At 42.5% G+C, this 12,333-nt stretch overlaps 1 protein-coding gene across 10 annotated transcripts in view; it reads right to left on the reverse strand.

Annotated features, from left to right (window-relative positions):
* The window catches only part of DEPDC5 (DEP domain containing 5, GATOR1 subcomplex subunit), a 39,031-nt gene extending 26,766 nt beyond the window's left edge, over positions 1–12,265 (reverse strand). For 5 of the 10 annotated variants that reach the window (XM_085593002.1, XM_085593004.1, XM_085592999.1 and 2 more), the window contains exons 1-21: positions 12,009–12,149; positions 11,314–11,431; positions 10,503–10,590; positions 9,796–9,842; positions 9,376–9,461; positions 8,494–8,577; positions 7,781–7,830; positions 7,215–7,284; positions 6,785–6,863; positions 5,789–5,850; positions 5,301–5,370; positions 4,813–4,885; positions 4,570–4,673; positions 4,199–4,273; positions 3,874–4,008; positions 3,335–3,396; positions 3,168–3,241; positions 2,582–2,651; positions 2,053–2,089; positions 1,551–1,671; positions 306–526 (exon numbers count right to left, since the gene is read on the reverse strand). In XM_085593002.1, coding sequence (XP_085449128.1) covers positions 306–526; positions 1,551–1,671; positions 2,053–2,089; positions 2,582–2,651; positions 3,168–3,241; positions 3,335–3,396; positions 3,874–4,008; positions 4,199–4,273; positions 4,570–4,673; positions 4,813–4,885; positions 5,301–5,370; positions 5,789–5,850; positions 6,785–6,863; positions 7,215–7,284; positions 7,781–7,830; positions 8,494–8,577; positions 9,376–9,461; positions 9,796–9,842; positions 10,503–10,590; positions 11,314–11,371 — 1,666 coding nt within the window. In that variant the 5' untranslated portion in view covers positions 11,372–11,431; positions 12,009–12,149. Of the gene's footprint in view, positions 1–305; positions 527–1,550; positions 1,672–2,052; positions 2,090–2,581; positions 2,652–3,167; positions 3,242–3,334; positions 3,397–3,873; positions 4,009–4,198; positions 4,274–4,569; positions 4,690–4,812; positions 4,886–5,300; positions 5,371–5,788; positions 5,857–6,784; positions 6,864–7,214; positions 7,285–7,780; positions 7,831–8,493; positions 8,578–9,375; positions 9,462–9,795; positions 9,843–10,502; positions 10,591–11,313; positions 11,432–11,838; positions 11,971–12,008 lie in introns of those variants that run through there. The other 5 variants (XM_085593001.1, XM_021549976.4, XM_085593003.1 and 2 more) reach the window with 5 other exon arrangements.
* Positions 12,266–12,333: the final 68 nt, after the last annotated feature.

Here is a 12,333-nt window from a genome sequence, read left to right on the forward strand (position 1 = left end):
TCCTTGTGCATGTCCACACTTACCGGCAGGCACAGGAGAATTCAAGTACTAAAGAAGGCAATAGGCAAGGGAAAAAAGCAAATAAGTGTCAGGACACTTCTATTTAGGACAAGCTATTAAAAAAATGCAATGGAATTGGACAAGGATGACAAAGGGAGAATGCACACCCAGCTGCAGCTATGGAAAAGCTGTCCCATGAGTGCCAATACAAGCACCATCTCCACTGTGCTGGCCTGCCAGCGACCAACACAAACCTCCCCCCCCTCTCCCCACCAAAGGCACCTTCCCACCTGCCCCAGGCTGACCTCTGGTGCTGGTATAGCCCAAGGAGCTGCTGACTTCACACTGGTGCAGGTGAGGCCGCGGGATCATCAGGATGTTGGAGATCTTGCCCAGAGAGCTGTCATCAGAAGCCTGGCTCCTGACCTCTTCCGGGGGCAGCGCGCGGCTCTGCAGGGAGGGGCTGCACGAGACGTCGTAGGAGCTGGAGCTCTTCCTCGTGCGGCTTTCCCTCTCCCTCACTGACCTGCTCAGTGACAGGAAAGACAGATTAATCCCCAGGTTATCAGGGGCTGGGACAGGCCCAAGTCATGCAAAAGACTCAATGCTCAGCAGGTGAACTCAAGAAGAGCATTACAGGGAAGCCATCACTATCTTTTCTGACTGCTTGGGTAATTTATACTTCTGTGCATCACACAACATAACATAAGAACACTGCAAACACTTCCAGCACAAGGGCTGTGAAAGGACCTGCTCAACTCCCTCTGCAATCCTACAGACACCACACCAACCTGGCTGAGATGTGGCCTAGTAGACCTCAGCCTACAGTGCCAGAACCATGTAGCTATAGAGAAACTACTTTGAATGATCAACTATTTAAATTGTGCTGCCATCTTTCAGCATGTGTCCCTACAGGCTGCTCAAATTAACATACTAACCAGAGAGTCCACATGCTCTGAGTCAGGCAATACTACTGAAAGAAGCAAAGTAAAAAAAGTACTTCAAAACTGTATTTTTGAAAAAGCAATGAAATGTATCATTTATTCAATGAATTTGGCCAGGACCTGACAATCATCAGTCTTTCTCCTCAGACAAAAGGACATGGAATAGTTGAGAACTTGCAATCAGCTTTTCTGCCTCTTCTCTCATTCAGACTGGCATTATTATCAGGGGGGATTCCTCACCACTCTAATCACCAGTTACGAAGCAGTGCATCAAACAATCTATTTCTACAGCTCTGTGCAAGTCTAATGTGCAAATACTTTCTTAACCCCCTTGCAAAATCTGCTAGGAAGACTAGTTACTAGTTTTATTCCACTTCAATTAAAATTTAAAGAAAAAAAAAAACATTTATGGCTTTTCCTAGACCCCCCACACTATTCTAGAAGTAAAACACCAGACAATTGGTCATGAAGATCGGTACAGATGAAGCTTTTTGTTCAACTGTGAGCATGTGGAGATCAATTCTCCTTTTATTTCTCCAAGTATTTTATGTATCAAGCACACATAACATGGCTACTCCAGAACCAGTGCACTCCCAAGCCTCTCACCTGAAAGTGGCACAGCGCTGGGTTCTGGCTGGGCCTGGCAGTCTGAACACCTGGGCATCATAGCCATCATAATCTACCTGGATAGGCAAGGCATTCTCAGCATCCTTTGGAGCTCCTAATGCTGAAATAAAAATCATACAGCACTAGAACATCTTTCAAGAATGTTCAAGATCTGCAAGGCAAAGTATCCATCTCTCACCCCTAAGGAAAGTATCTGTTCTAAAAGAAATCCCAAGGTGTCATAAGCAGAGCAGCTCAATTATCAAAGCTGGTGCCTCTGAATCAGGCTGAGGCCATAATGCCTTCCTCCATACAACCTAAACACTAAATGAATAATTGTCAAGAAGTCAATTGGCACATGCAAGTAACTCATCAAATATGAGTTTGATGGTTTTCTGTAACAATTGTCCCTTCCTTGTGCTAAAGTGTCATTGTCTTCCTGCAGCTGTTTGTTATTTCTGGGAGCCAGTGGGACAGATCATTCCAGAACAGAATTACTTACAGGCATCACGATTATTTTTTGCTTTCTCTGTCAGTGGCTGGAGGGTCCAACACAGGAAGTGTGAAGTGACCAAAAAATAAACAAGAAAGGAAAAAAAAAATAGAGAGCAACAGAAAAAACAGATTGAAGGGAATCAGTCAGTATGTTCTAAGGAAACATCCCCAGTGTGATCAAAGTTTAGCTTGCTGACTCAGTGAGGCAGCCAGACAACTTCAGAAATATTAAATACTGATATTTGATCACAAACCTGTGTAAAAAACACAATGCTCAATACCTTTCTTCCTCACCATAGAGATCTTTGTCACAGAATGAAACTAATTTTCGTGGTGGCTAAAACATTTCTCACCCAGTTTTATCTAGGAAGGAAAGACCTACAAACTAGTCTCTCATTCACAATCCCCACAACAAACCTTGCAGCTTTGCTTTCACAGCCTTTTAACACAGAAACTTAGTTTCAGCTGTTGGATGCTTGACTGAGAAGAGGTATTGGACAAGCTAGTAAGAAAATATAGATCAGAAAGACTCCCACCTTCCTTCCTGCCAGCTTGATCCGTGGAGTGAAGCTGTTACACAGGAGTTGGCTTTTGGATGTGTAGAAACTGAAAGAAAAAATAGTGTGGCTTTAAGAACTCAACACAGTTGGTTTGCTACTCTGTAAGTAGACCAGGAACCTGAGTCAGCTATAGGATATAGAAAAAGGGATACCTTTCTGTGCAGAAAAAAGTATGGAAAACACTGAGGGACAGTTGAGAGAAGATACTCTTCACCTAAAGACAGGGCATTGATACTTGTACAGCCTCAGTCTAGACACTTCTCAATATGCTTAACACCTGCATTGCCCAGTTCATTTTCTCTTTCTACAAAAAGACATCCACTTCCACTGTGTCATTTACACAACTCTGATTTACACAACTGTAGTGATTCACACCAGCTGTTTGAAAACATTGTCATTTCTGTTAGGTTGCATTCATGCCCAGAGTTCTGCAAAAGTAATGTAATATTTCCTTTGCTTCACAAAGAAAGCAGAAGAGATAAAAGAAGAAAGAGAATTCAAGAGATTATGAAGAGTAAAGCAAAGCAAAAGTGTTAAGCAAAAGCTGATAGAATTCACCTACCTATGATTTATCCAGTGTGGGATATTGTAGTCATCACCCATTCGTGAGTCACCAGGGCCACAGCGATTATGGAGCTGTAAGAGTAATCAGATGTAACTAACTGTATCCAGCCAGTCACAAAATGAGTAATGTTTGTAGCAGAACAAGAGAAGGGAAAGCAGCCTTACCTTAAAGAGTGGTACAGCATGCAAGGGTTGCTCTCCCATACACACCAAATCCACACCTATCCCTGTAAACAGACAATAGTAGAGTTCAGCTATCGACCCAAGCAGGACTGATAGGCTAAGAGAAAATAGATCACCAATTTGAAGACCCAGTATGTATTCACATCATATTATCAGAGGCAACAATACTGAAAAATGGCAAAAAAAGTTAACGGTCCCATGATATGGCTACAAACCAACAGTACCTGTGGGGATATAAGAAATTATTTTCCTGAACTAATGCAACTCATGCAGGATTATCCTTTAAGAGAAAGGCTTGCACCCATACAGGTGAAGTTCTCTATCACAACCAAAAGAAACTAAATGCCATTAAATACTCTGAAAATCTGCTCATTTCAATACGAAGTGCAGACACAAGCCTTGCAGCTGCAACCCTTCCTCCCAGAGCACACAACTTACAGCAGACACTTTTCACAGCCAGCAGCAGCTGGATCTCTCCCAGATCTGTGTCTGCCCTCAGAGAGGCTCAGGCAGTTACTTACCGTTGTCAATCATGCGCTGCTTGGTCAGGATCATGAGGAGCCGGTCCACCTCGAACACGCCCACGCCGGGGGTGATCACCACCGACATCTGCCCCGTGCGGTCGAAGTTGCGGTTGATGTAGTGCTTGTCAAACACTGCCAGAGAGAACGCAGCAATGCTGTCAAAACACCCTGGATGTTTCCTTCCGAGCAAGGCAGATGACCACTTAATATTCCCCTCCTCTTCACAGTGTTATGAAAAAATAACATAAGCCCACAGCCATTTATTGGCAGCTGCTTTGATGGTTCTTTCCCTATATATTTTTACCCATTGCTCATAACTTACCATTGAATGAAAGATTTATAGCCTCCAGGTAGTTCCCTTGTGCTGAGGTAGAATTGTAACCTGAAGGAAAGCCCTCTGGAAAAGTATTCAGAAGGGGAAAAAAAAAATCATCATTCCTGTATACCAGCTTTATATAATAAAAAAACCACAGAAAGATACATCTGTACTAAATACTATTGGTTCAAGAATGACGGCAGAATTAATGTTAAGTTCCACAGAAAGACCGAGGCAAATCGCCCAGCCAGGAGACCACTAAGTAGCATGACACCAGACTCCAACTAAAAATGGATGGTTTACTGACAAGCTAAAAATACAAAAAAAATAGAAAGAGAGAGCAAAGGATAGAAGTAGGGAAAGGAAGATTCTTGTACCTGCTTGCTCAAGTCGTACCAGCACAGGATACTGGATGAAAAGCTTTTTAATGGTTACAAGCAAGGAGGTCCACTCTTCCCGCCTCTCGTTCTGAACTACAACTCTAGAAAAAACACAGCCTGATGAGGCCCATGAAAGAAGTGAGAAGGAAGAACAAACTGTAAAAAAATGCACAAAAGGGTGCATCAGGTTCCACGTGCACTGTTGGACAAGAGGTGAAAAGAATAGGGAGGAAGACATACTTGTAAAAATCTTCATAAAATCTTCCCTCATGATCCTGCCGAATTGATGCACGATGTGTTTCAGGAAATTCATCTGAAATTGAAGGAAAAGCACATCTCATCTCATGCTCTTCTACAGAAATGACTCATCTTTTCCAGCAAAAAGCTGTTATTTCCATTAAAAATAAACAACAAAAAACAAAGCCTCCAGCAAGCAAACTAAAAATCAAAATTCTTGGAGAAATACCAGACCTCCTATACAATAAAAAACTGCTTTTAAACCAATATGACAGCTTGAGTATGATGAGAAAAATTTGCAACACTCCTCTATGTAATGTTCTGACTGGAGTATTTTCATAACAGTGGCTGTGTACCTACTGTGCTTGATAGAGAATACTTTGAATATGGCAATTAAAAAAAAGAGAAAAAGTCCCTGTCAGCCTGAGACCAACTTTCAAGAGACGAGATAGGTTTAAAATTGGAAACATGAAAATAGAGAATTTGCATACCTATAGATTTTGCTTCATAAAATGTTCTTGAAAATAGAACCACTGTCACTTCATGGCTGCAATTCTTCTCCTGTCCAAGAAGAAAAAATGTAAAAAGAAAACATTAAAAGTCACATTTGGTAGAAAGTTGTGTATATACACATATAGTAACAGCCTTTCTTCCCTCATACCTAGGCACCAAGGTAACTAACAAAACCTAGACTGTTGCATTAATGGATCTGCATTAGTGCTCCATCTGCCCCTCTGAAATAACAAATGGTCTGTCCTGCAGATTCTGTGCTGCCTGGCTATATCACATTTACCAGGAGTCCACGAGTCTCTAAAGAAGCTCCTCTCTGTAATTGCCAATATTTTTGCTAATAAAACAGGAAAATGACAAAGTTTGTGTATACCCACAGCAATTTGATATTCTGAAGTGTTACTGTTCAGAGTGATACCACTAACAATTACAGGAAAATAAAAAATTAAAACTGAACTCAACTATTTACCTTCCATTTTGTGAAGAGGTCAGCAAGGAAACCATTCACAGCTTTCTCAAAGTATAGATCCCCTGCAAAATAAAAATCTCCCAAGTATCAGATAACAATAGTTCACCTATAGGAGTTACATATGGGACATATCTAGCCCTAAGATTCTAGGAAAATTATATTTATTAAATCTCAAGCAGCTGTGTGCATAATAAAGGGCAATATCACTAAGATAAGATGGTAAAAAGATTAAAAACCATGACTGTTTAATGATAAAAAGATTAAAAAGCATAATTTTTTTCAGAGGATGTAAACATGAGACCTAATGCCAGAAGGATCAGACCTTTAATTCATTTTCCCAACACATTTGCAGCATGCTGGGAAAGCATCTGTACTGTCTTTTAGGCATAGAATGCACAACGGATCCCCTGCTCTGATTTGAATAGTTGCACGGTTCCATATGCCTAAACACATGGTCAAAGGAAGTGGCAAGAGGTTTTCTAAAGAATTAAGCCAGAAAAAAAATAGGATGACACAGGGAAGTGACTCATTCTTAATGCCTAAAGTTGTAATACTTCCAGCTGAAGTTACCAACTTCAATCTGGGCTAAGGCAGGTTTCACTTCCTCAAGAAGCCAATATCAAGAGAAATCTAAAACATCAAGGTCCTCTTTGCACAGGACTTCCACACATTTCTGGCTTCAGGATTCACAAAGTTGCACCTGCCCTCATCACCCAACACGTTCATATCCATAGAAAACCTTTCCAATGCTCACAGTGATTTCGTGGCTGAGATAATGGTACCCAGGCTCTACAGGGACAGGAGAAGGATGGCACAGGCAGGGACAGAAATGGGTGGCACTGCAAGGAAGGATCTAAGGAAAGACCACAACACACCCTGGAGCACTGCTTAGGCCAAAGGCAGGATATTTTAGTGGCAGAAAAAATTAGCAGTGGCAGTTTTCTAGTAGGGGCAGAAAGGACAGTTGCTACCATCCACAGCCAGTTACCTACGTACCATAAATATCAAAATCCCACATTTCACAGCTCATCTGGATAAAAATATAAACCATGGCAGATGTGGAGCGGAAGACCACCTGCAAAGGAATGCAAAACCTTATTTAAAACCAAGTACATTCATTAGAAGGTCCAAATGAAGAGGTTAACTACACAGCAAATCATACAGATGTGGGCCTTGCATCACAGGGAATTTCCCCTCTAACAAGTTGGCATTTCCACTCAAACAAGTAATTCCTGGTGCTGCCAGCACAGCAGAGCTGAAGTTTAATAATTATTCATTGTCCTGAACTTATTGCCATTCTTCACCTTACAACCCAGCCAATTTCAGTGATCCATACAAATCTGCAGGCAAGAGAGAATTACAAAAATCCTGGCAGGAAAGGAAAAGAAGGGAAAAACTGCTTTCCCCCTGTTTGCTGAACTCTTACCCGGGTGTCCTCACTGATGTATCCACAAGTGACTTTCTCACTCTTTACCCACAGTTCACCTGCCTGGGCCCTGCAAGAAAAGAAGTGCAGAATATTTGAATATGAAGACTAGAGAATCAGAATTTGAGCAAGTAAGAGATATACCAACATCTGCAGTCAAGGATGACTTATTTGGTTAAAACCTGATGCTTAACCCAAAAGATGTCAAACAGCCATTTCCCTCTGCATCTGCACATTTCCTGGTCCCTGTATTACTCCATCAGCAACTGAAGTAATCCCCTCTGAATTATTAATACAGCTTGGGAAGGGGGGTAAATATTCTAAGAGATAAAAGAAAATTATTTGGCCTCCATCAGAGGCCACAAGTGTAGCTGGCTGCCCTACTATTCGTTTATTTTACCCCACACCAGATAGAAGCCTTCCCCCACCCTATGGTGCAGACAGAAATCTGTAGATGAGTAAGAGAACAATGAAACATGAAGGATTTTTCAGAGAAGAGTCTCTAATTGGACAATTAAAATTCATTAAGCTAAAGCAATAAGTAAGCCCTGAGAGGAGGCACTGACCTGATACCTGCAAATTCAACTTTTTGGGTGACATATGCACATGTGCTGACCTAGGAAAGAAGAATTACATGTGTTAGAAGAAGAGCAGGCTCAGAGTGAGAACAATGTACATAAAAACCACTCACACTCAAACATATAATTTTTATGACAGACGTCACAAAATCCATTCAGTGTAGTTACTACTAATAGCTCAGCCTACAGAACCTCTGTAATAGACAACAGAAAATCACTTTTAACACAGATCAACTCTAACTGCAATCATTTGCCTAATTCACTGCACTTAGAGAAGCCAAAGATTGCACTTCAGAGATGCAGGCAGAAGAGATTCTAATAGCTGCTTATTAAGTGGTACTCTCAGAGAAGGGACACTTCAGCATACTTCTACTTGACAAACATTTGGATTCAATTCCTTCCAAATGTAGTAAATAATTAAAATTCAGAACATAAGTTTTAAAACTCTCTACAGCATTTTCAGTGCCCAAGGCAGTAATCAAAATTATACCAGTGAAGTAGGAAATGGTGGGATTTGTTTTTCTGCAACATTTACACCCATTTATCTAACTCCAGTGTGCCACTCACTGCACAAGCTCCTCAGGAGCTGCAGGCACTGTCTTTGTCTTTCTGCATTTTGCAAAGCACTTCTTTTCTTTCACAGCAAACAAAATATAAAGGTTCATCACCTGCACCCTGCCCAAGGGCAACTGGGGCCTTACCAAACTCTTCTTCAGTCGCCACATATCCCCACGCCCAATATACTGATCTTTAAATGTCAGCTCCACCAAGTCCAAGGTCACCTCCTGGGAAATGGGTGAAAAACACTGCTTAAATTTTACTGGTGGTTTTTAAGCAGGACCCACAAATCTGTTCATTTAATTACCAAATGTTATAAGAAGGGCTATTCAAAAGCAAGTCAATATCCCTAAAACTGCAAGATAAAAGGGAAGCCCATACAAATAAATATCAAAGTTGTGCATGTACCTCAACTATTGTGAGCTGCAAAACATTGCATAATGTGATCAGAAAAAGCCCAAGGACTAAATTTGCACTACAAGTCTCAGTGCATTTTGGAAGGTAAAATAAATTACTGCCATTGTTCATGACATTAAGGAAGCCTCATTTCCTGCAGATTTTTGTCTTGTGCAGAATGTAAGTTCTGACTGTAGCTCTTTTAATAGCTATTTTTATAGACATTTACAGGAAATGCCTCTAAGAGGTTCTGTGGTATCAAATAATGCAAATCCAGGCCATGGCTCTTCTTTTGACTAGGGCACCTTCTGGTTTTTTTACCATGCCTGGTTCGCATTAATTTCTGAAATTTAAAAATATGTGAAATGTCTACATTTCTACCAAGCTCTGTTGAAGCAGGATCATAAGAGTTCAAAAAGAGAGCAGAAATTGTAGGGAGAGAAGAAGCACATAAAAAACCAACAAGTAATTCAAAAGTCCAAGGCTCATTTTCTTAGGGAAGAAGACTAAATTTCTTTCAACAAAAAATTAATGCCTTTCTTCCCCCAGACTATGTAGATGGAAAGTCACAGGGCTCTGATTTGAGTCAAGTGATGGAATGGATGGAAACAAGGGGCAAAACCACACACCTTTGGGTCAACAACATTGACATGGACATCCTGGTACGGCCGCAGGCGGAACACTTGTGCAACTGTCTGATCCACACTTATCGTTTCTGCCGCAAGAACGAGAAAGGACAGCAGAGAAGTCAATGTCCCCAGCAGGTTTCAAGTGCTTTACAGGTACAAAACCAACACAGTGAGACTGTCATGAAACACAAATTTCAGGCTAAAATGCCAGGTTTGTTTAAACCATATTCACATTACCCAAACAAAAGCAGATTTAGAACCAACTGCCCATTTTTTGTTAAAATTCTAATTGTTTCCTTGCTAAACAGACAAAGCATTGATTTTCTTATGAAATTAAATACACATGCTAGCCAATCAAAGCTACAGCCCAGTCATGTCACCCTTCCTATGACTCTACTGTGCGTAAGTCTCAAGTTTTACCTTTTTGCAAATCTTCCTTAAGTGACTTCACTTGGAGAAGCAGGGGACTAGCATGGAGAAGAGAAGAAAAGTAGACAAGTTGAGATACCAATAGTCTCTCTGGTAAATCACACACTCAAAACTATTTAGTAACATGGACCACAGGATAAGCTAAAGAGAAACATTAGTATTTTCTAGAAAGCTTCATACATCATCGTCTCCACCTGTCTCTATCTTGCTCCTTACACTCTTCATAATTATAAGGTACTCTTGAGGTAGAGATGATACTACAAATAGGAAATTAGGTCACACAAGAACTTCTCAGATCCTCACACAAGTGTACTGCTGCTTTTCAGATAGAGGCTGCAGGATGAACAGGTTCCTACAACAAGGCCACAGCATTTTAATTTTGACTAGGATATACTGTAGACTAATCCTTAGGTAACAGCAGATCTAGGAAGAGGATACAGACATTGTTGATACTATATTCAGGTGCTACTTGGCCTATGGAAGATCAGCAAATTAACATCAAACACAAAGAATTCCATAAATTTTAAGGAAGCACTCTTGCTAAAGTTAACCTCTTCTCTTTAGGCAGGAAAAAAATCAAGGCAGCATCCTGAAGCAAAGTTATGTCAGCCCTAAGAGCCTTTCATTATAGAAACCACTCCACATGAACAGATCCTTTCAGTGCTCCAACCTCACTGATATCAGCAAAGAGAATTCACCTGTATTCATCATTGGGATGTGCAATTTCCACAACATCTCCCAGCTTGATTTGAAGAAATACTTTAGGATTCACCACCAGTTCATCATCTACAAGACATAAATGGATGAGGGCAGTGAACAGATATATACTAAACACAGACACCTGCATGTTTGCATACAATAGCTCAGCACACATAAATACACCAAACTAAGATGAGCACATCAGCAAAATGCTTTCTATTCCCCACATGAGAGGGTCCCTACCCAGCCACTTCAGATCAGCCACTCCTGCAGGCACAAACAACTCAAATAACAGAACTTTCACAAAATAAGTGTTCAGCTAATATTGTGCCTTATTTAAGGAACCAGAATCATCTTCTGTACTCTTCATACAACAAACATCAGCAGGAAAGCAGACAGCTGTAGAATCTTAACAAGACTTATTAACAGTCTAGAAGTAGTGAGCAATCCAATCAGTGGCACTGCTATTAAGGCTCAGAAACACATCTATGTGTAGTCATAAGTCACTGTCATATATGTCACTCATTAGGGTGACCAAAACACCAGATTAAGAGAAAAGTGTTGCAACAAAAGTGAAAAAGAAAAAATAAAACTATTTTATTTTTTAGATACAATATTGGTCTCTTCCAATAAACATTCATTTATTTTGCTGTGTCCTGTTATTAGAAAGAGCTTTCCAAACTCTGGCTGGAAATATTGCTTGTTACATCAAAGTTCCATCTTCACTCTTTTGTTTAAAAAAATCAATAAAACAATTGCTTTCAATTAAGTGAGTGTTGGTCTCACTGTTATGAGGTAGGAGATACTGACCACTGCCTCCAAACCCCTTCTTATGTATGACGAGCTTGTACACCTTGTTGGTTCTCATCTTGAGCTCCAGTTCCTCTCAGATGCTCCGAGCCAAGACGGTTAAGGGCATCTTGCATATCTAACATAGAAAGGAAAGCAAACACAGATTTCCCGTCAATGCAAAACCATTGTGTATGTTCCGCACGTGAACACAGCACGTTGTCCTGGCCGATTTCACCGCAGCGCGGCAGAACTGCGCCCAGCAGAGGCGAGTGCGAGCCAGCTACAGGTACAGGCACCAGGAGAGAGGGACCTAAAAGTGTGCTTTTCAAATAGATTAAAGAGTTGTGCTTTGCAGAAACTCAATTACCGAGCTACAAAGTCGTGGTTGGAAAAAGCCCCCGCACAACTAAAATCTGTTATAACAAACTCTATGAGCTGAAACTGACGCGGGTCTTGACAGAGGCGCCGCTCAGCGCTGCGAGCCGGCAGACCTGCGCCGGGGAAGCCACTAGAGAGCAGGGCCGGAGCGGAAAGCGAACAAACCTGATCCGTTACAGTCCGCTGCCGTGCCTACAAGGCACTAAGCAGCTATGGAACCGCTGCGTCCGTTCGGCCAAGCTTACAGGGAAAGACAAGCGCATGGAGACACCCGAGTTCCTGCCCGGAGCAGCGGCGAGGCACGGTCGGGCACACGGGCCCGCCAGGGTCCTTACCCGCACGGGGGGCAGCAGCGCGGAGCAAACAGCACGGCGGCTCACGCCAGAGCCCCGGGGGAAGGACACCGGGGAGAACGGCGCGGTCCGGGCGCCGAGGGAGCCGGGACACCGTAACGCTCCGTGCCTCCACAGGCGCCGCGGGCCGAGCCAGCCCCGGGGCAGCGCGGCCGGGGCCGGCTGTGCCACAGCGGAGCGGAGCGCAGCGGGGCCCCGGCCCGCCGGCGCGCGTCCCGCGGGCACCGCGCGGCACTTCCGCGTCCGGGGCCGCGCGCCACGTGACGACGGCGCCGCCGCCGCGGGACGGAGCGGGCGGGGCACGCCC

The sequence above is a fragment of the Lonchura striata genome, chromosome 15 (genome assembly GCF_050655825.1).
Source record: "Lonchura striata isolate lonStrDom1 chromosome 15, ASM5065582v1, whole genome shotgun sequence".
Taxonomy (NCBI): Eukaryota; Metazoa; Chordata; class Aves; order Passeriformes; family Estrildidae; genus Lonchura; species Lonchura striata.